This window comes from Zosterops lateralis (assembly GCF_965231275.1).
Source record: "Zosterops lateralis genome assembly, chromosome: 1".
Lineage (NCBI taxonomy): Eukaryota > Metazoa > Chordata > Aves > Passeriformes > Zosteropidae > Zosterops > Zosterops lateralis.
In genome coordinates this window covers 83,339,954-83,360,274 of record NC_139762.1, presented here as the reverse complement: position 1 = coordinate 83,360,274, position 20,321 = coordinate 83,339,954, and the positions used below count along the sequence as shown (strand labels likewise).

General features: G+C 39.9%; 1 protein-coding gene across 4 annotated transcripts in view; it reads left to right on the top strand.

Annotated features, from left to right (window-relative positions):
* The window catches only part of GRB10 (growth factor receptor bound protein 10), a 144,373-nt gene that overhangs the window by 82,939 nt on the left and 41,113 nt on the right, over positions 1–20,321 (top strand). For all 4 annotated transcript variants that reach the window (XM_083855373.1, XM_083855374.1, XM_083855372.1 and 1 more), the window contains 2 exons: positions 4,419–4,635; positions 7,330–7,471. In XM_083855373.1, coding sequence (XP_083711499.1) covers positions 4,419–4,635; positions 7,330–7,471 — 359 coding nt within the window. The remainder of the gene's footprint in view (positions 1–4,418; positions 4,636–7,329; positions 7,472–20,321) is intronic.

Genomic DNA, 20,321 nt, shown 5'->3' with positions numbered 1-20,321 from the left:
ATGGATGATTAAATTCAAAAATGAGAAAACAAGAAATAAATTATTTATTTATTAAAAGAAAATGTTTTTACAAGCCTCTTAAATTACTACTAATTTAGGTCCTGTTATGTTTTTCAAAGTGTCCCCTTATGAATTGGGAGCCATGTGTGAAAGGCAAGGGTATTTGCTGAACTGTCATTTAGAGACATGAAATGCATCCTGGTCTGTAGTCCAAAGCTGAGATTCTCTCCATATTCATCTCTTTTTCAATAAACAGAATTTCTGTGATGCAGTGAGCCCCTTGACAGCCATGAAAATACCTGCTTTCTTCAGAAAACTAGCACAGATGAAGATGAGCAGGATCATTTCAGCTTTATGTTGCTTCAGAATAAGAGGGATCCTGCTTAGTCTTGTTAGCTGAGCTTAACATGTCAAAGCCAACAACTACCAAAATAAGTAAATAGAGGAGGATCTAGGGGATAGAGGACTAGAAGCAGAAAGGCAAGTGGGGCACGGTTAAGTACAGATTAAAGTTTGCTCAAGCCTAATTTTTAGAGGTTATCGTCTCTCCTGTGTTATGCTCGAAAATATTAAAAATATATTGAAGGTGCTTTTTTAAATGGAGCATGGTAGCTTATCTCACTAGCTTAGTAGAGTTTTTGTAACAAAGTTTTCCTCTTTCCTTGAATTGAACTTTTAAACCTTTTCTTGTAATTGAAATCATGATTTACTTTACCAAAAATATTACTTGCAACATCCAGTGGAGCTGGTTTCTGAACAAAGCCAAAGTTTAACAAGTTGTGGGCAAAGAAACAAAAGGAAGTTCAGACAGCTGCCAGTGTGTGCACTTTGGTTCCAGTTTGGGAAAGAACATTGCTCACAGAAGAGTCTACAAAACTGCCAGTACCCTGTCCACCACCAGAAGTATGTCAGAGCTAGGTTTTGCAAGTGTTCTCCTTAAAAAATGACAGTTAAGAGCCAAGGGCTGTTTGCATGTTTGTGGATGAAAGTGATAAGTAGCCTCTGTGCTGTTCAGTTGAAATGGAAGAATAGACCTTGAATATCCACTTTTGTACTCCTTGATCTTATGGCAGAATTCAGTACAGATTAAGGAAAATATAATTCTGAATCCCTGGAAGTGCATGTATGCAGGATGTTTGGGGAGCTGGAAGCTCCTCAGCTACCTGCAACTCTGCCTGCTAGATCCTTTCAGGTCAGTCACAAAATCTGTGTGTGCACACTTAAAGCACCAGCATGTGCTGTGCTGGCTCGAAGTCCAATGATTTGCAAACTGTGCTGTTAACCAGCAAGCCTTCTCAAAGTCAGTTTTGTCAACTTTTTCTTTTTTTTTTTTTTTTTTTTTTTTTTTCTGTATAGGGTTGTCTTGATGGAGGCAGGATCTCACTGGTTGGTAGAGAAAGATACTTTGAAGGATTGCACTGTGTATGAAATACCCTTCTGAACAGTATACCTGCATATGGTTGAAACAGTTAGAAGTCCTGTGGAGGGCTTACTTGATTTTTGTTTAGTTAAGCTCTGTGGAGAGCCATCACAGTAACATACTGGATTACTTGGCAGGCTGAGACATCTGCTGGCACTTCTGAGGTGTAGGCTACACCAGTGAGGTTTCCTCTTGCATCATGCTGAAATCTCTCCAAAACATAATGGTATTTGGTAGTAAATGTCATTGTATAGAGATGAAACTGTATGGAATTCAAGATTGCAGGCTTTGTCTTCAAAAAGCTCATGGATCTTAAGGATCTTTTGCTCCTGCAAAAGTTTTGTAGCAAGACTGAGGGCTATTATTAACAGTGCTGCTCCCACAGAAAAAAGAGCTGACAGAGGAGAGAAACTAGATTCTGGACTTCAGTGCAGCATATTACTAGGAGAACTCTCAATGCACCTTGTCAGTGCCTGTCCTGTTAGAAATTGAATTTAAGTGTGTAATTGATATACTTAAAAGTCTGCTAATGGTAATTTAATGCTTTAAACTGTGTACTTGTTTTGCTTAGTGTTTTGCAAGAAGTGCCTCATTTTATGCATATTAGGCTAAGTAGGACACCTTTGCAACTATTTGCTTATTCAGGGATAGCTTGAGATGACTCTTAATCATTCTTCCCTTGTTACAGTCACCTGAAAACTTAATGATCTTCCACACTAATAGCTTTGTCTAAATTGTTAATAAATTACCACCCCCAGAGACCAAGCCATATGGATTTCCACTGAATATATGCCTCGACTTTCTCCCCTTTCTGCTTTTCACCATGCTAAACAATTGCTGTTAGTTGCTGCAATTTACTCCCTGACTCTGTGGTCAGGGTCTGTCTTTTATGTCCCCTGCATCCAAGCCCTGAGCTTTTACTTGACAGCCATCTGACACCCTACAGCTCAGTACTTTAGATGAATGATAAAATTTAAAAGCCTTGTAATTCGGCCTCTCCCTCTTTATACTCCTACTTCTGTGGTTCCCTTGTGATTGCTCAAGAAGTGTTTTAGATATGTCCTCTCCAAACAGGATAAGAATCTGGAGGATGGAATGAAATTTAAATTGCAGCTCTGTCTCAAGATCGCTAAAAATAGCAGGAAAATTATTGTAGACTTTGTCCAAGCAAAGCAAAGCTTAGATTGTTGAAAATGCATCAACTAGCTGACATACAGAGATGGCGTAACCTAGTGAAGGTGAATCTTAGTAGTAGTGTCGTAGCTGTTAAATACAAAAATAGAAGGAAATTAGCATAAAGAATTGAAAGGAAGAAACCTGTTTGTGGGGTGATGGGGTGTTTTGTTTGGGTTTTTTTAATGTGTTCAAACCTTGAAATCCTCTTTAGTACGTTCTAAGTGAAGGCTAAGTGGCTGTTAATTTATAGTAAAGAGCCTACTGACTTTCAGTGAGAAACCTGGTATTTCAGGTCACTAAATAAAGCTCAGGTGTAGGGGCATGGCCAGAAACTTGTTTATTCTGATCAGATCTTTTGTTCACCCAAGACTGAGAATGGAGGTCATCAGCATCCCAATACAATTGGCATGTAAATGCCATCTTCAGATCTCATTATGGTTATCAAGGTATGTTGTTGGTGGACACAAATTGAGTGATGCTGTTTTAGATTATATCCTCAAGAAATGTGATATTTGTACAAAATCATTTATGATATCTAAAAGAAAATAGTGCAGCTGGTTGCAAGCTGCTTCTGATGGTTCACTTACCTAGAAAACATGGCAAAAGAATGGATATTGGAAAATACAGTGTGTTAAAGCTGCATAGCATTGTGTGTTTGCCAGCTCTATGGCTTGTCTCTACTTTCTGTCCCTGTCATGAAGAGTTTTGTGAGACAGAAAGTTTGCAGGCAGCAATAGAGCTGAAAGTTTTGCCAGGCCAGTTGATACAGCTGGAAAATAAAGGTACATTTTTTGACTGCACAAAGCTCTGTTTGGTCAGGAGTAGCTGTTCAGGCAGTGGCTGTGCTGTAACCAGAAGCAGATATCGATGTGTGTGTTCGTCAGCCCGCTGAACTCCTGATAGGGAGTGATGTAACTTGTGGCTAGGGAGTAATTACAGTGCTCTGCAAGAGGAGTTCAGAGAGTGGTTAGTGCAAAGGGCTTGCAGAGTTCTCTTGTCTTGCAGAGTAATTATGATCGTTAAGGAGGAATGATTGAGCACAAGTTACTTATTTACAGTGAGGTAAGGTGGTGTATATAGAAAGGTTGGTGCCCTTTTTAGGGACTGATGTTCCTCCAGTCAGTCACACCACATCCTTGGTTGATTTACTTTGCAAATCTTAAAGGTAGAAGTCTATCTATCACACTGCAAGAGCAAGGATAGAGATAATCTTTTTTATATGAAAGTCATTGGACTGCCCTTCAAAATACTATATCACAAAACTATGGTGGTAGGACTTCTAACAAGATATAACAATCACTTGTATGATATCTTCCAGCACTGCAGCACTGTCTTGATTTTTTTTTCTTCTAAATTATTTAGTCTTGCAAAGTATTTATTGCAGTGTTGGACAGTCTAAACTTGATACATTGCCAAGCCAAACTGAGTATTTGTAAGTGACGTGCTTTGGAAATTTATGGCAGTTTATCAGTGTTGCTTCACATTAGCATTGTCATTTTTAAAAATCCCACCAAATTCTGGTTCAATACACACACACCCACATACATACATATATATAGTAGAGTGTAATGTTTATTCTGTGTCCATAGCTTTTCACCATGGAAGACAAAACAAATGTACATTGCTGGCTCTTCTGCCTCTTACTAGTTGTGGTTTTCTACTCTAAAAGAAATACATTATTTCTGCAATAATAATTTGCACTGTAACAATGTAGTTAAGTAATTACGTGATCATTTTACTGAAACTTAGTCTTTCCTCTTGCCACATTTCCTTTACCTAGGACTTCCAGGCGTGTTATACCACCTTTATTTTTCTGTTACAGATGATGATGTGGACCTGGAAGCTTTGGTGAACGACATGAACTCCTCATTTGAAAGTTTGTACTCTACGTGCAGCATGCAGTCGGAGACGGCCCCGCTCCTGCAGAACGGGCAGCTGAGCCGCAGCCAGGTGCCGTCCCCGGGCTCGGGCGTCCTGCAGCCCACGTCCCCCCGGCAGAAGGTGCAGCGCTCCCAGCCAGTGCGCATCATGGCAGTCAGGTAGGGACGGGCCACTCCCCTCCTTTTCCCTAAGCTGTCGGGAGCTGGCTTCAAAAGAATTGTATTTTAAAATAGATCCACTTTGGGAAGGAACTTAATAGTGCTAGACTGGACTTTTGCCTAGAAAAATGTACTAGGGTAGGTGAAGGGCATGATATTTCCACATATTGTCACCCTTCTTTTAGTCAAGGTGTGATGTTTCTGCAATAGCTGATTCGTGGCAGTGTGTCATTGGCAGAAGTGATATCCATATTTGGATTTTTTTTCCAAACTGTTAAAACCAGTGCTCTCAAGTCTGGTGTGTACTGACAGCCTATAGATTTTATTAAACATAAGAGATCATGTAAATAGATGAGGGGATGCTCAACTACTTTTGAAATACAGAAAGTGCTTCTGTCTTTGTGGAGGTTTCCTGAATAGTTTAAGACCAGCAAACAAAAACAGAGCATGTCTTAGTTATTTATCTGTTCTTCCCAGAGCACTTTCAACCCACTCACTTGAGTGGGCTGTGTAAGTCATTACAAAAAGAAAGTGTTAAAGTTGTCTCCCTGTTGGAAGGCTGAAGACTGGAATTCAGGCTTCAAGTGGAAAACTCTTGATGGTGATGGGAGAGTATATAGGTGATGTACAGGTTCTTAAAGTCTTTTTAGGCAGCAGAAGGAAGGGAGCCCCTATCAGCATGAGTAGGTAAATTAATTTCTTTCCTGCTAGCTAACAGTTTCTTCTTTGAAAGAAGTGAAAAGTAATAATATAATAAAAGAAAAATTCCAAGTGTGGAAGGGGTGGCTGCTAACTTTTTACGCTGATGTATTGCTTATAGGAATGGTATCCTTTAAACAGGCAGCTTTTCTATTTGAATGGATATGCAGTGGAACTAAGTCAGCTGATGATGCCATCGGTTCATAGTTAACCTTGAATAGGGTTGTACTAGAAAATGTACTCTCTAGAGTACTGTAGCTGTTGATGTTTTGTAAATATCTCAGTCAAAACACTTAAATTATTTTTGGTATTTAAAAACTTAGCAGCTCTTATTTTGAGAACACTCTGCCTTCTTGAAATCTGTACTTCCATGCACCCCAGAACATTGTGTGTTTATCATCATCAAAGAAGGTAATGGTGAGGCTTCTATTCAGGGTTATCTGGGCCCATCTTGTTTGCCACCAGAACAGTGACTGACTGTGGTCACCTAAGGAGCACAGGTTTGTGTGTGTATCAGTTACGAGGTAAATGATCCACTGGCAGCAGTACAGGCACAGCAGAGGACAGCACAGAGAATTCCCAGCTTCAGGAAACCACACCCTTCTAATTCTATTGAGTCTGTGGTTCCACTTCTTATGGTGGAGGTCAGTCAAAAACTTGCAGTACAGCACACTGTTGCACAGATATGACGTCTACTGATCTGAAGAAATCTTACACTGTCCTATTACCCTGTGCTGTAGAGAACTGCACACAAGGGGAGCACAAAAAAAAGAAGCAGGTGAGGTAGTTGTTGCCACAGTTCATAGTTACAGTTGGAAGCTGCTATTTATTGCAACCCCCCCAGATCTGTAAGACTCATTCATGGAACACCAAGGTAACTAAACTACAGGACAAAGTTACCTGTGGAGCAGATTTCACAGTAGTTAAATTTTGTCCAGGTTCTGGTACAGGCAAAGACAGTGAGAGTGGGACATGCTGCCGAGGGCAAACCCAGCAGTTGTCTCCCAGGCAGCTCTGTTAAGGAGGCTGTGCTTGCTGAAGGCATGCAGAGAAATGAGAGCAAACTGAGTTTTTAATGATTTGCCTTTCAAATGCAGGAGTTAGTTGATTTGGAAACTTTCATGATTGCCACTAGATGGTGCCTTCTGCTTAGGCATGGAAGGGCAGCCTGCTGCAGTCAGCTAGTGTGTCTTCAGTGGTGATGCCCTGGCAGCAGGGAAACCAAAAGCTATCTGTGTAGTCATGAAAAGGTCTTACAGCTGTTCTGGTAGGCTTCAGTTTTTCTTTTGTTGGTGTGGGCACTGCAGGTGTACTATAAACTGGAACTTAAAACTCTGTTATATGCAGGCTCATGAGGTGTACTTCTGTGGATGCAAACTCATCTGAACAGTAACTTACCACAGGCATACGGTGGGAGAGTGTAATTCCTTATTGCTTGTTGCTAAAGCCACGTCTTTTCATTTTCATTTCTCCAGGAAATGCCGAGTTGCTTGGAGATAGAATCTGGTATTATAATGAGGTGACAGTATTGGTTTAAGTCTCAGCTTAGAGAACTTTACAGTGGGGTACATGTTTGTTTTCAAGTCCACTTGGAATTTGGCTCTGAGTGACTGCCATTGTTTTCTCTTCTTTCACATTGGTTTGGAAGAGCTTTACTGACTTTCTGGCACACACAGCTTAAGCTTGTAATCTAGTGCTTACAACAATGAGTACAGATAGATATTTCTGTTTATTTTATTTGCACAGTTACCTCAGTTACTCACCCAAGTAATCAAATTATGAGCAACAAAACAAGCATAGATGCCTGACGGGTCATTTTTCACATGCAATTACCTACTTTGTGCTAGGAGTAGCTGTAAGTGTAATGCAGTTACTTAGAAAAGGAGTGGGTTTGATTCCTTGTTTTTAGTGTCATTGTCACAGACTGGAGCAGGAGAGCCAGGTCTAGAGATGCCAGTTTGCTCCTCTTAATGCATAGTGCTTCTGTGTTTGTAGGCGTCTTCAAGAAGAAGAGCAGCAATTCCGAACATCGTCTTTGCCGGCCATCCCAAATCCCTTCCCAGAACTCTGTAGCCCCGCAAGCTCTCCAGTGCTGGCCCCTGGATCTTTACCTCAGAGTCAACCTGCTAGTAAGCATGTGAGTATGGGATGAAGCTTTGGGTTATCCATTCGCGTGCAAACCAGCAGTGGACTACTTCAGTTTGGAGGCAGAAAGAAAGCTTCCAGATAAGTAAAAACACTTGGAGACCTTGTCCGTGAGTAGGGCAGCACTGGCCGAGAGAGTATCTTCAAAAAGGCTTCAGACCTTCTTTGAAAGGTTTGTAAAGAAGTGTACAAATGAAGTAAGCATCTTTCAGATAAATGCATGATGTGAATAGAGCAGTAATGCTTAATAGCCTTCAGATTTTGTTATTCAACCTAAAGGTTTACTAATTCTGAAGTCAAGTGAATTAGCTTTGAGTTGGATAAGGATCTGCAACTTTTGTGCTGCATATTCTAGGTGCAACTAAAACACTGAACAGATAAATTCTTTAAAGACGTGGTGGTGCTTTATTTGCTGTTTTTTCATGAAGCTGCTCAAAAAGCAAAGGTATTCTTAGAGCTTGTAACTAAGCACAGCTCATTTTAGCGGGATTTAAGGGGAAGGTTGTCCCATGGAAAGCTGATGGAGTAATTTTCTGGGTTCTTTGCAGTTAAGATATCCCAGACTGAGTTCTCATATGGTCCAGAGCAGTAACTTCAGCCACACAGCAGTTTTTCTTCTCTGTCCTACTCCACTCTATAAGAAACAATTGTCTTGTTTTGTATCATTCCTCAAGCACACTTGAAGACTAAAGCTGGGCTCGAAAACCTTTATTTTGTAAACTGTGCTGACCTGCATGGGAATGAAAAGATAGGTTGCCCTGACTATTGGCTTACAACAATTCTGTTCTTGAGTACCCAAAAATATTAAGAAGTTCTGTGTCAGTGCTCAGTTAGTTTATAATTAGTTACTACATCCTCTCTGAGAGATAAAGGGCTTGGGTGGGCAGTTCAGCTACAAGCAGTAGACCCAAATGTGTGCCCTCCCATGTTCTGTGTTGCATTACAGCACCATAAACAGCTGCCTCTTTTCCTGAGAGAGACAGTGCATCTCCGCTGGTTTTACTGTATTTCTTACACATACAAGACAGACAGGTAGCCAAATCATGACCTGGGAAAAAAATGAGCCTTCCCATTGGGAATTTAGCACAGGACCCTGTCAGAGACCCAGGTCCTGGCTAAGCAGAGAGGCTGTTTTGCCCAGGCAGTGTTGATGTGACTCTGGGGAGATAAAACCAGGGGCAATTCTGCCTCCTGGCACTTGCCAGCAGGACAGCAGCATAGCTGTCTTTGTGAATAAACTTTAGTTTCTGGTGAACCTGTGTTTACCTCTCCAAATATTCCCCAGGTTCAGGGTTTCTGTGCCTTTTAGCTCTATGTTTTACTAAAATTACCCAAGCTACCCTAAACTTGGCTCTGTAAAACCTTAAGGAACCCTAAATGATCTGTGAGTCAGTTTTTATTCCAGCGAGATGGAATTTAGAAACTAGTGGTTTAACAGCAGATAAATTTAAAAATAACCAGTCTTTTAATGTATGTAAGAAGATGGCTATAAAGGTAGAACAGAAGATCTTTTCCCAAGTTTTACCTTAGAATTTTTTTTAAAAATTATTCTACCTCACTTTAAAATGAAAATTTTTGACAAATGTTTTGAAATCATTTATATTGCATAGATATGCTTGCTGCTGAATCTTTTAATCAAAGACAATCCATTATAGTGGTAAAACCTTTTAGGGTACAAGCTGAGGAGGTAAAGCATGTTGAGCAATAACAGTTTCTTTTGTAGATGCAAATACACTGTTAATTTCAGCATATCAGCTCATTGGAGGCAGTTGAGAAACACTGGCTCTGGGTGAGGGAAGAATAGGAAAGTGTTCTTTTCCTCTGTAACAAAGTATTTTGCCCTCTTTAATGAAGAGTTAGAGAAAGAAAACTGAAAAAACCCTAGTTTTAAATTTTTAATGGTAAAAGGAAAAGAGAGTAGGTTTGGTTTCTTCATGAAGGAAGAAAACTACCTCAATTTTAAACATGGAATATCACTGGATAACAAAATAATCTTTCTGTTCAGCTTCCTCGTAATTTGTTTAACTCAGTTTTAGTTCCCTTCATGTTAGTCTGCTAAACATCCTGAATTAAAAAAAAAAAAAGAAAAAAAAGGTAACTTTGGGAATGTTATATATCTTTCCAACTTCAACCCATTAAAAAATTTTAGAGTTTGGGAATTTGACTAAATTATTCTAGGACATGCTCTGGATGAGATAAATGTCATTTGATACAATACAAGCTACTGATTAATAAAACGAATGATGAGCTTAGTTAAAGGACTGCAATAGCATGTTTTAATACCTGACAGATAGGGAAAATAAATTGTGCTTTAAGGAAAATATAAATACAATGTTAAATGCTAACTAAGGTAAAACATCCAGATGTTTGATTTCAGGTTCTCCGCTTGCAAAGTATGAACACAGATTAAAATTGGAGATGGGAATGAGCCTTTCTGTTTACAGGGGATATATGAGGTGCTAGTGAATTCCTTTGGTGCTCCTCAAGCATTTACAACTAAATAAGCAAATAGCAGTTCCAGCCAGCAGTGCTGCAGCTCTGAGCACACAGGGCATCATGGCACACACTTGGTGTGAAGGAAGTGTTGCCTTTGGTCAGCTCATATTTGTGGCACTTGAGAGAGTCTCAGGTTAATGTGGCCTTTAGGGATTTCAGAAACAAGTGACTATTATGTTTGCTGACCATGTGAAACAGTGGAGAGATCACTAGGAAGCTGGACAGTCTGATGACTTCATAAGAAAGGAAATGTTAGTATTGTTCCTCCTGGATCACCTCAGTGTTACTTAATAATTGTGAAATACAACTCTGCAATGATAAAATCTGGAGGTGGTTATGCAAGAGGAATTTAAAGATCCAGTCTTGTTAAACATAGAAGAGTCTCATGTCATATTGCAAAGCCTTAGGCATAAAGAAATGCCAGCTCTATTCAAGTTTTACTAAAAGTTATACTTTTCCCCAGTATGTTGCTCCTTATAGGAAAAGAATGCATGTGTGAATGAAAGAGTGAGTAAAGGAGCTTTTGGGTCATGAAGCTTGAATTATATTTTTGGCTGAAAAAATGGGTACTGTCTTTTTTCATATGCAAAATTTTATTTTTTAGCTGGAGTCTTAGATACAAATTCCTTGTTGCTTCTGAGTCTCTTCCTTATTTTTTTTTCATGCAGTTGCCACTGCTTTTTTTAACAAGCAGTTCACAGCATTGCTTTATGCACTGCTCTGCATTTGTTTCATACTGTTGGCTCAGCAAAGAAAGGTAAAAACAGTAAAACAGTGAAAAATACCTGTAATAAACTTATCTTACTTTTTAATGCTAGGTTATTTTTTCTGTCTTCTCACAATGACAAAGCATTTTCTTTATTGTACTCAAAAAAGTGCAGTGATTTCATTTTTTTGAAAATTTCACCACGGCAGGAAGCAATATGCCACCTCTAACTCTACTGCCAGTCAGGCACTGAATGCTGCTTTTAAAGCTAATGGCTGCAGCAGTGTGCTGCAGCTGCTCCCCAGAAGACAGACAGCAGTGAGAAATAGCAGGTCTTCAGTACTAGCACAAAACTAAAAACACGTGTAGGCAAATGGGATAGTCATTTAATGGGAGAAGCAATCTGGGAGGTAAAACCAGAGTGTTAGGCATATTGAAATCATTTCAGATTTGAGGTTTTTTTTAAACTCTGGATAATCTTCTTAGCTTTCGAAAAAGAACTTAAATCTTGTGGATAATTTTTTTCTGAGCAGATGAAGATTGAGAAAGTGGCACAAAATTTACTAGTAAAAGACTTAGAAGAGAAATAACTGTGAACTTTTAGGTTACATTTCAAAGGCTGTCCTGCACTGAACAACATCCACAGTGGCAGCATCTGTGCTAATAGGGTTGTGTGACTAAACAACTGGTGATAGTCATTCAGAAATTATTTGTAATTAAAGAGATAGATGCTTCTTTGGAGTTCATCAGTATGATCCTTTACTACAGGTCTGCAGGTGGAAATGGTCTACTTTGAGCTTAGTTTTACAGTGAAAAATGTTAGATGTTGGGTTGTTGATAGCAAACAGCACATATAAAAATTGGCACAGCTGAAGTTTTAGTAATGTAGCCAACCAGCCGGTGAGCACCTGGATGAAAAGTACCAACTGTTTGTGATGCTGAGTCAGTGGCTGCTTCAGTTGCTGGTGTGGTGATTGAGAGAGTGCAGATGTCTTGTGCTTGGAGAAACCATGATCCTTCAAGTGGTAGCTGGCAAAGAACTCTTAAATCCTTGAGTTGAGAGCAGCGTTGTCTGTGAGTTTGGACGTCTGCCCGTCACCACAGAGCCCAAACCTTCAGCAGACCTCTGAGAGCACTCCCACTTTCCGTGCATAGGAAAGGCAAGAAAAGGCAGGAGCAGGAAGGACATGGTCTGGGTGACCCTGTGGCATTGCAAGACCACTTGATATTTTTCTCCCTTTTCCCCACATCTTTGTATGTAAGGCTCATGCACACCTACAAACTCAAGATCACCCCATGTCTGAGGAGGGGCTGTGGTTGCAGGCCAGGAGAAGGGACAGCTGAAAGTTTTTAAAACATTGTTTACTTAACAGGATAAATATGTTTGTCTAAGAAAAATGGAAACCAGAAAATTATACCAAACCAAGACCAAACATTTGACCAAAAGATTGCTAAAAACATCAGACAGCCACCTTACTGCCAAATTAAGTCCATCTTTGTGTTGCTGGTATAAACGAAGAACTAGTTGGTAACTTAGGTTATAATTTCTGGTTGTGTACAAATATTTTGGAAAAAGCATGCAATAATTACATGTAGGTCACTGCAATGCCACAGGATATTAGGCTTAAGTATCTTGTGTGAGTCAATGAAGCTTTCAACTGTAAAAATAGGGCAAATTTCTCACATCCCCCCTCTATACAGCCCAGGCAAACTTCCAAAACGCAGTTTGATGTACCCAAATTATTTACTCTTTTCTAGCAAATTAAATTCACAAATGGATATGAATTAATGTCATTCTTTTTTCCGGATTTAGTTACCCTTCAAGGGAACTTGTGTAAACAGACTTCTTAGTTTTATTGTTCTAATTACATGTTATAATGCATATTTTTTTTTTTTTTCTTCCCATAAAACTTTTATATTGGCTCTTTTGAAGATGAGAATGTTGATTTTCTAAAGAGAAGCTGTATAAAAATACGAACTTCTGTATAATGCTGGCATTATGTACTAAGTTAGATTTTGTGTATGTCACAGCAAATTTTGTACTTGATCTTTCAGTGGAACAATCTTTAGCAACAAGACATTTTGAAAATAAATACTGGCATCTGACTGAGTCAACAGGGCATTACTTTCTCTAAACAGGCCAAATCTATAGTTGGATATAATCTGATCATTTCCTTAGGTCCAAGTCCTGGCATTCTCTTTGGCCCAACTTTAAAACATGGGTTTTCATGAGTATCTGCCATGACACATAATGTTATTTCTCTCAAATCTTTCTTTGAAGCAAGTCTCTTACACTAAGTAAATAGATCATAAATTAATTGCTTTTTAGCATGTTTAACTCTCATACTTTTTTTGAAGGCAGTTGCAATTGTGTTTGGAAAAAATAGGGGAAAAAGCAGGGTTCTGCTGCAGGGCTGTGACCTAACTGCATGAAAGCAGGCTTTTGGGTGCCCCTCTCTCATTTGGAGAAATAACATTTTCCTAAACTAAATGAGCTAAATTTGATGGGTGGTGTATGAAAGATATTGCATTGCTTTCATCTTATCTCCTCTCTCATGGAAACACATTGTCCTGAAATCAGGATGGGGGTGAGTTCACATCATTCTGAAAGTTACATTTACTCATTACTGAAGAAGAGAGTGATGAATATCTGAGGTCTAAGGAGCCTTCTGGACTAAGCTGAAGAGCAGCAGCCCTTGGTGCTGTTAGTGCTGCTCACCAGGTGGGTTGACAGGCTCTCCAGCTGGAGCCCTGCACGTGGCCCACTGAGGACTGGGATCAGCACAGAGGCAAAGCTGCTGTTTCTCCTTCTTCATGCCTCTTACAGCAAGAAGCTTTGTGGTAGAAAGAAATGAGTCTCTTTGTCCTTGCTTTTTTGGAAAGTGCCAGAACAGTAGTTACAGTCCCAACGTGAGTTACTGGAAATACTAAGGGTATCTCATGCTCAAACCCAAGACTATGTTCTTTGTTGTGATTTTTTTTTGTGTCTAGTGACACAAACCTGGCCCAGCTCCCAGGAGCATTTTGGCTCCCTACCCAGAGGTGATGCTGGGGCTGTGGGGGTGTGCTGGGAGGAGGGCTGTGTGCTCAGGGCAGGGAACGCTCCATCCATCCCACAGTGGGCTGGCACACAGGGCAGGACCCAACTAACCTGGCCCAAGCCTGCCTTGCTCCGTCTGTGCTGCTACCCCCACCTGGATCTCCAGCCACAGAGAAATACCTGCAGTTGTTTTAAAAAACTGTGGCACAGTAATAATACTGACCGGTAACTGCATTAGCGTGTTCGCACCGCGTTTTTGGGTGTGCGTCTTAGTTACATGTGCCCTTGCACATTTTGTTGCACATTCCTCTTGCTATATTTTATTAATGGCAGAGTAAGAATATAAAGTTGCTGTTCCATACTTTGATCAGGAATTGACAGAACTGAGGAGCTATCAGGCTGAGGAGGCAGTGAAAAATGGGAAAGCATGATATGAGTGGAATTCTAATTCTCTCTGTGCCTAGTGGAGCAGGCAGGAATGGGTTTTGGTGTAAACATAAGTGCAGTAGGGAATTAAAAAAACACAGAACTATATTGAGTGACTTTAATAATGCCATAAACAAATGGTTAAAATTAATCAGAGATGTCATAACTTTGTGCTGATAGCCTTTAAGGAGTCATTCAGCAAGGTAGGAATAACCACACTGAGTCTGTGTGACATCTGTACTGCCTGGAATCAAGGTGTGAGTTCAGGTCAACTTTAGACATTTTGGATAGAAGCCTTTTTGGACCTCTACTACCCAGTGGGGCAGGTGAAAGAAAGCACCAACTCATAATTTAGAGCCTCTGCTGTGTGTGTCCTATGTGACCTTGTGGAACCAGTTTGTTACCAGCAGCTGGTAGGTGAGCTGACCACGAGGTCCTTCCTAAGGTGAGCTGTGGCAGCTCTTGAAGAGCTGTGCCAGCACCTGCAGCTGATCTGCTGGTGGATCCCTGGACGTTGGAGTGCAGGACTGGGAAGACACCCAAGTTTTTGCTTGCTTGCTTGCTGGCATCCACTTCTAGGGATGGAAGGCAAAGCCAGTGTTTGGCTTGTTCCTTTCCAACCCATCAGCACAGCTGTTGATAAAGTGTGAGGAGGAATGCTGTTCATTCAGAGCAGGTAAAAGGCTTCTTTGGACTTGTTTTAATTTCCTTGACAGTGACCTGTGCCCATGATAAAAGTGGAAATCTATTTGAAATGCCCATCTTCACTTAGGTGGTTTTTGTGTGTGGATGCATGGGGAAGAAGGAACTTAGTGTTAGTTCATTGTTTTGGTAATGGAATGTTCTTGCATTGTGCCAGAGCTTGCAGATACAGTTTTGTTCCATTTCCTAAACAGGGGGAAATGTCAGTAGGAATTTAATAGCATTTTTGTATTAGAAGAATACCACTGAGTTAATTAAATCATTGTGGGATGAGTTTCAATTCTCTGTGCTCTTGATTTATAGCCTCCTATTGCTATCAAATTCTTATTGTATTATTCTTCCTAGGAGTGCAGAATTACTGTACTAAAAAGTGATTTTGTTTAATTAATGTAAGTACCTTCAATCTTTGCTTCAGCCTGGCTGTAACCTGAACATCATTCACAAAATTTACATTAAAGTGAGTTTAATCTGGACTTGCTAAAGGACAAGCTATCATTGGTTCATAGAAGCTACATCTCATGTTTCTGCACTGGCATTAGGGTTGCTTGTTCTCTCCAGCGGTGGACCCTGCTGCTGCCGGGATTACTCGAGCTGGTTTCTCCTGCTGCATTTCAGGAAGCAGCAGAATTGGAAATACTGCTGTTTTGCTTCATGCCTGGAGTGTTTGGGTTTTTCTGGTGTTGCTGAGGGAGAAATGAATAACACTCTGAAACAGAATGGACTGACTATCAGCTGGAAGTTTGGATCCAAGATCCCATGTTGAGCATGAGATATTTCTGGGAATGTGAATAAAGTAGCTTTGTCACAGCGGACTTATTTCCAGTGAGATTTTATTAACAGTAAAGAAAACACTGTTCTGTAAGTTTTTATGGGAGAAGGGGATGAAAGTGGAAGAGTTTGTTAAAAGCTGCTTCTGTGTCTTACCAAACAGGTGCCACTTTATAGCACCCAGGTCTTTTCAGCTGGCCCTTGATCTCTTGTCTGGCCAGAGTGAGGAACTGCTCTGTTTTTTAGGGTTATTTAGAGATGGGCTGTGAGGACACTGCTTCACCCTGCACACACACTAAGTTTACTGTGTGCATTGTCCAGCCAGACGTTCCATAGGAATGTTATTTCCCGCTCTGTGCCTCAGGCCTGCCGAATGTCCCGCACTGTTGGAGGAGGAATTGGGCTTGCTGAATCGCGCTCAGGAACCGCAGAGGAAGCAGCTCCTGAGTGCTGGGTCTGGTGCTAGTGCCTGACAGTCACCAGGGAAGGTTGGCTGCCTCACCAAGTGCTGGCCTTGCTTGTGTTCCTCCTCTCGCCTTTTACGTTTACCTTTAAAAATTCCTTATCATCCTTGCCAGAATTGGTAATAAGAGTGGGAAAAAGCCATTCATAAGGAACAAACTGCTGAAAATAAAAAAAACTGCTAAAAAAAAAAAAAGGAGGTGCAAAACTTTAGTGAGAGTATTCTAAGCTAAGTAACAGTGTCCCTGCAGTAAAACACCTGGATTTAATTTTACAGACAAGTCGCCCTCAGGCTGCTATGAGTCATTTGTGAACGTGTCCTTGCCTGCAAAGTTTAAGAGCAGCTAATTACTCTGAAGTCACTTGCTTGTCACATTGTTGCTGGTTACATTTATTTTCCCTATTGAATATGAAAATCCACGTAAAGCAAGACAACCACAGTGTTTCTAGAGCTTATAAATGGTTTTACAGATGTTTTCAGCAATTCTCATTCACCAAGTACTCAGTTCTGCTGAACAAGCTATAGATGGGATCTTTCATAAGCATCAGGTGTCAGGTACACAATTTTAGCATTGAAAAAATACCTGTTGTGCTTCAGTTTATAAATGCTTTTTACTAAGTTTTCACAAACTCCAGAACAGTGTTATGTTTAAAAGTTTGAAGAATATATGTAACACACATACACATATATATGTTTGTATATAGGAGAAAATCAAAAGATTGTTTGCAGTACTGTCACCTTATAATGGATTTATGGGACAGCTTGAAAAGAAATAGACATTAAATATATTAAGATCACTCTCCTCTTTATGAGGCAAAGAAAAGAAAGCTAATGTTACAGGAATAACATCATCTAGTCATGCAAGTAAAACCTTGTATTTGATATTCTCCATGTGTTTTTCTGTGTTATATGCTAGTTTGTTCTATGTATTTTTTTCCATGGCTGACCTTTGAACTTTTTTCTTTAACAAACTAGCTTGTTAAGGCTGTAAAGCTCATCCAAGTGAGGTTGAGCCTTGCCTCTTGTTACAGCCTTGTCAAATGAGCATGCTCTAAAAGGCAGACTCAAATAATGTTTTGCTGAAAAATGCTCTTGCTGCACTTGAAGCTAATGTCATTTCATTTCTAGCATTTAAAAGGTCCTAAATATATTTGAGAACCTCTTTTATTGTCTTCATGAGTGGTGCTGAGACTGGGTTTTACTCCTGAATGTGAATCCAGTCAATGTTTTAGGTGAAAATTTTTGGTTTAGGCTTTTTGTTTTTCTTTGGGGATACTTAGCAACCGTGATTTGCATCTGAGTCTGTTGGGGGTTTTGGTTGGTCTTCTGGCATTGGGTTGTTGGTTGGTTTTTTTTGACTGCACATGTGGAAAAGATAATCTAAATCCTGAGTTTTTCATCTTCTGCAGAGCGAGAGCCTGTCATTCCAGGGGAAGTGAAGTGCTTGTCAGCTGAGAGGGGCATGAGAGCACCACATTCAGTCCCAGAGATAAAAATTGTTAATTTCTAACTGTTTGTACAATGCAACACATTTTTTAGTATTTTCTAGGATATTAATAAGAAGGGGAAAATCAGGAGGCTGCCAGCTATATTTGTGCAAATGTACCTTCAGTGTAATTTCCCTTTGAATATTCTCCCAGTGAATATTCAGTTCTGCCTTACACTGCATGCAGGTTACATATGAGCATTTTCTTACAGCCTAATTAAGCATAGCTTAGAGCAGTACTTAATTGCAACACTCCGAGTAATACAGAGGAACTTCAAGCCAATCTGGCTAACAAGAAATTAACTTTGTGCTCTGCCCAAGGTTGCACTAGCTGCTGTGTCTGTAAGGTTTCATGGTGTCTTGCCCTCTGTGTCCATGGAATAGCACTTGGGCAATTTTCAGAGGTCACAGAAAAACCTTTTAGGATTTCAGTTGTAGCAAGAAATCCTGCAAGAAGTGAGACAGAGCATGATGGAGTCTTTCAGTTAGTAGAGAAATTGCCTGTGCAGCAGATGCTGGCTTTGGGTGTCTTCAGCAGTTCATCCATTGATGTCTGAATGGCTCTGAGGTGAAAGACTGCTATGATGGTGTATAATCATAAAAATGAAAGAGCTGAATGAACTTCATAGGAAGCTTTCTATATGTTACTTTTATCCCTTAAATAAATAAATAACCTAGTAGCTCTGAAGATTATCAAATCAATTTTACAGCACTGTAAACATGCTCACATCAGTTTCTCCTCTTTGTCTCTTTCCCAAGCTTTCTCCAAAGTGCAGCTGTAAAAGCTGTGATATTTAACTTGTCTATCAAAATGCTCAAGGATTATCTGCATTCAAAGGGCTTGTTTTATCCCTGTGCCAGAGGCCTGGAATTGCTAATAGCCCTATATTCAAATAGGAACCATTAAGAAAGGGGAAACCCTAGTAAAATTCCAGCAAAAATAATATTGTACAGTGTGTACAGTGTCAGACATAATTCACAATGACTGTATTCTTTGAGTTTGCAGCAGTCTCTGCTTTCTGCATAATTGAGTTGATCTCTACTACAGCTCTGTCTTCTGAACATGTTTGGTGCAACTTCGTGGCAATATATAGGTATGAGGACTGATGGATGGTGGGAGAATTAGTTGACTATCTTCACTTCTTTATTTTAAAATACATTAACGTAGAGAAGGAGAAAGTAATTATTTTTCCTCTTAAATTATGTCACAATATTTATATAAAATTTCAAACCAGTAAGGTCTCACTGAGACCAAGAAATACATTAGAAATATTTGAAGAGAAGATATTTAAAGTCTGACTGGATAGTAGTACAGATTGCTTGGCTTAGACTTGTGATCAATGCAGAACTCTGACCCTGATATGGAAGGACTTCCATGATTTTTTATACAAACCTTATTTTGTTGGTGCAAAACATTTGCAAAGCCAGTCTTCCTACAGTGACTTACATATCTTTTGAATGGTTGTTGAAGGGTATTTCTTTATGCTGGACAATTCTGCTTTTGCATTAGAACCATAATGAAGTATTTTTGAAGAACATATTTGACTTTGCATAACATGATTGCAAATTGGGTTTGTATGCTGCAGCTGAATTACCAGTAACTGGAATTAAATACCTATTTTGATTATTGATTGCATATTGAATTATAAAATGTGTGCATTAATGTAAGACAAACTTGGAAATCTTTACCTATGACAGACAAGTAGTAGGAATGGCCATGCTTTTCATAATATGTGCTCTACAGTGGCATTTTTTTGCTGCTCGAAAGTGGCATATAGACTAAGCATAGCTGTTTTGCCCACCTACAGGGAGCTCTTTTTTGAATCTCAGCTTGGAAGAAGTGGAGATAAAAAACTTTTAACTTCAAAGGATGGTAGTGGGATTTCTTGGTGAAAGTAATCTTCACATTTTTCTGTCTGACTTTGTATCCTGAGTGGTTGAATTAGCAGTTGGCTCAAACTCATAAGTCTCTTAAAAGCTCTGTCAGAGTTTTGGTTTAATCACCCTTAAGTTGCCAGATTCCTGCTGTCAGATGCAGACATGATAGTTCCAGCCTTTTATTGTCCTTCTGTTCACAGATCTCTGCAGGTAAAGGCTTGCTTCCTGTCAAAAACAGCAGCAAGTGCTATTTTGGGAAGGTGTTGCATTCCATATTTTGCTTGATGAGCCTTATGGTCTGACCAAGGGACCTTGATGTGTGCTCTCTGCCTCCTCACCTCTTATTTGGGTTGCTTGTCTCTGGTTAATGACATATGGAAGTACCTTTCGAGTGCTTTCATGCTGTCTTAGGGTAGTAAAGCTATAAAAGATAGTAAGTTGCACAAGTGCCTCTTCCTCTTTCTGTTGACCACAGTGGGAACCTGAATGACTAGTGAAGACAGGATGTGCTCTGACTGAGGTGGCTGGTGACAGCTGAAATGACTGCCACCTCTGTGTGGTTCAGGTGGAATGCAAACCAGGTAGTGATCTGTGATCATGAAGATCCTTTCCTTCCCCTAAGTTACCAAGCTGTTTTGTTAGGACCGAACTGGGTCTCGTTTCTAAGTGGGAAATTTTTGTTGACCATGTGCCTGAATGGCCAGTGTCCTCAGTTACTCCTGGAAAAAACAGCAGAGTTTGTTTATCTAGAGAGATGCTGGCAGCTCCAGGGCTGATTTTTTTTCTGTCATTTGTTAAGGGCTTGTGAAAAGTGATGAGTTTCATATCACAGTCTTGTTGTGCAAATTCAAGTCAGTACTCTTCCACATCTGTTTAG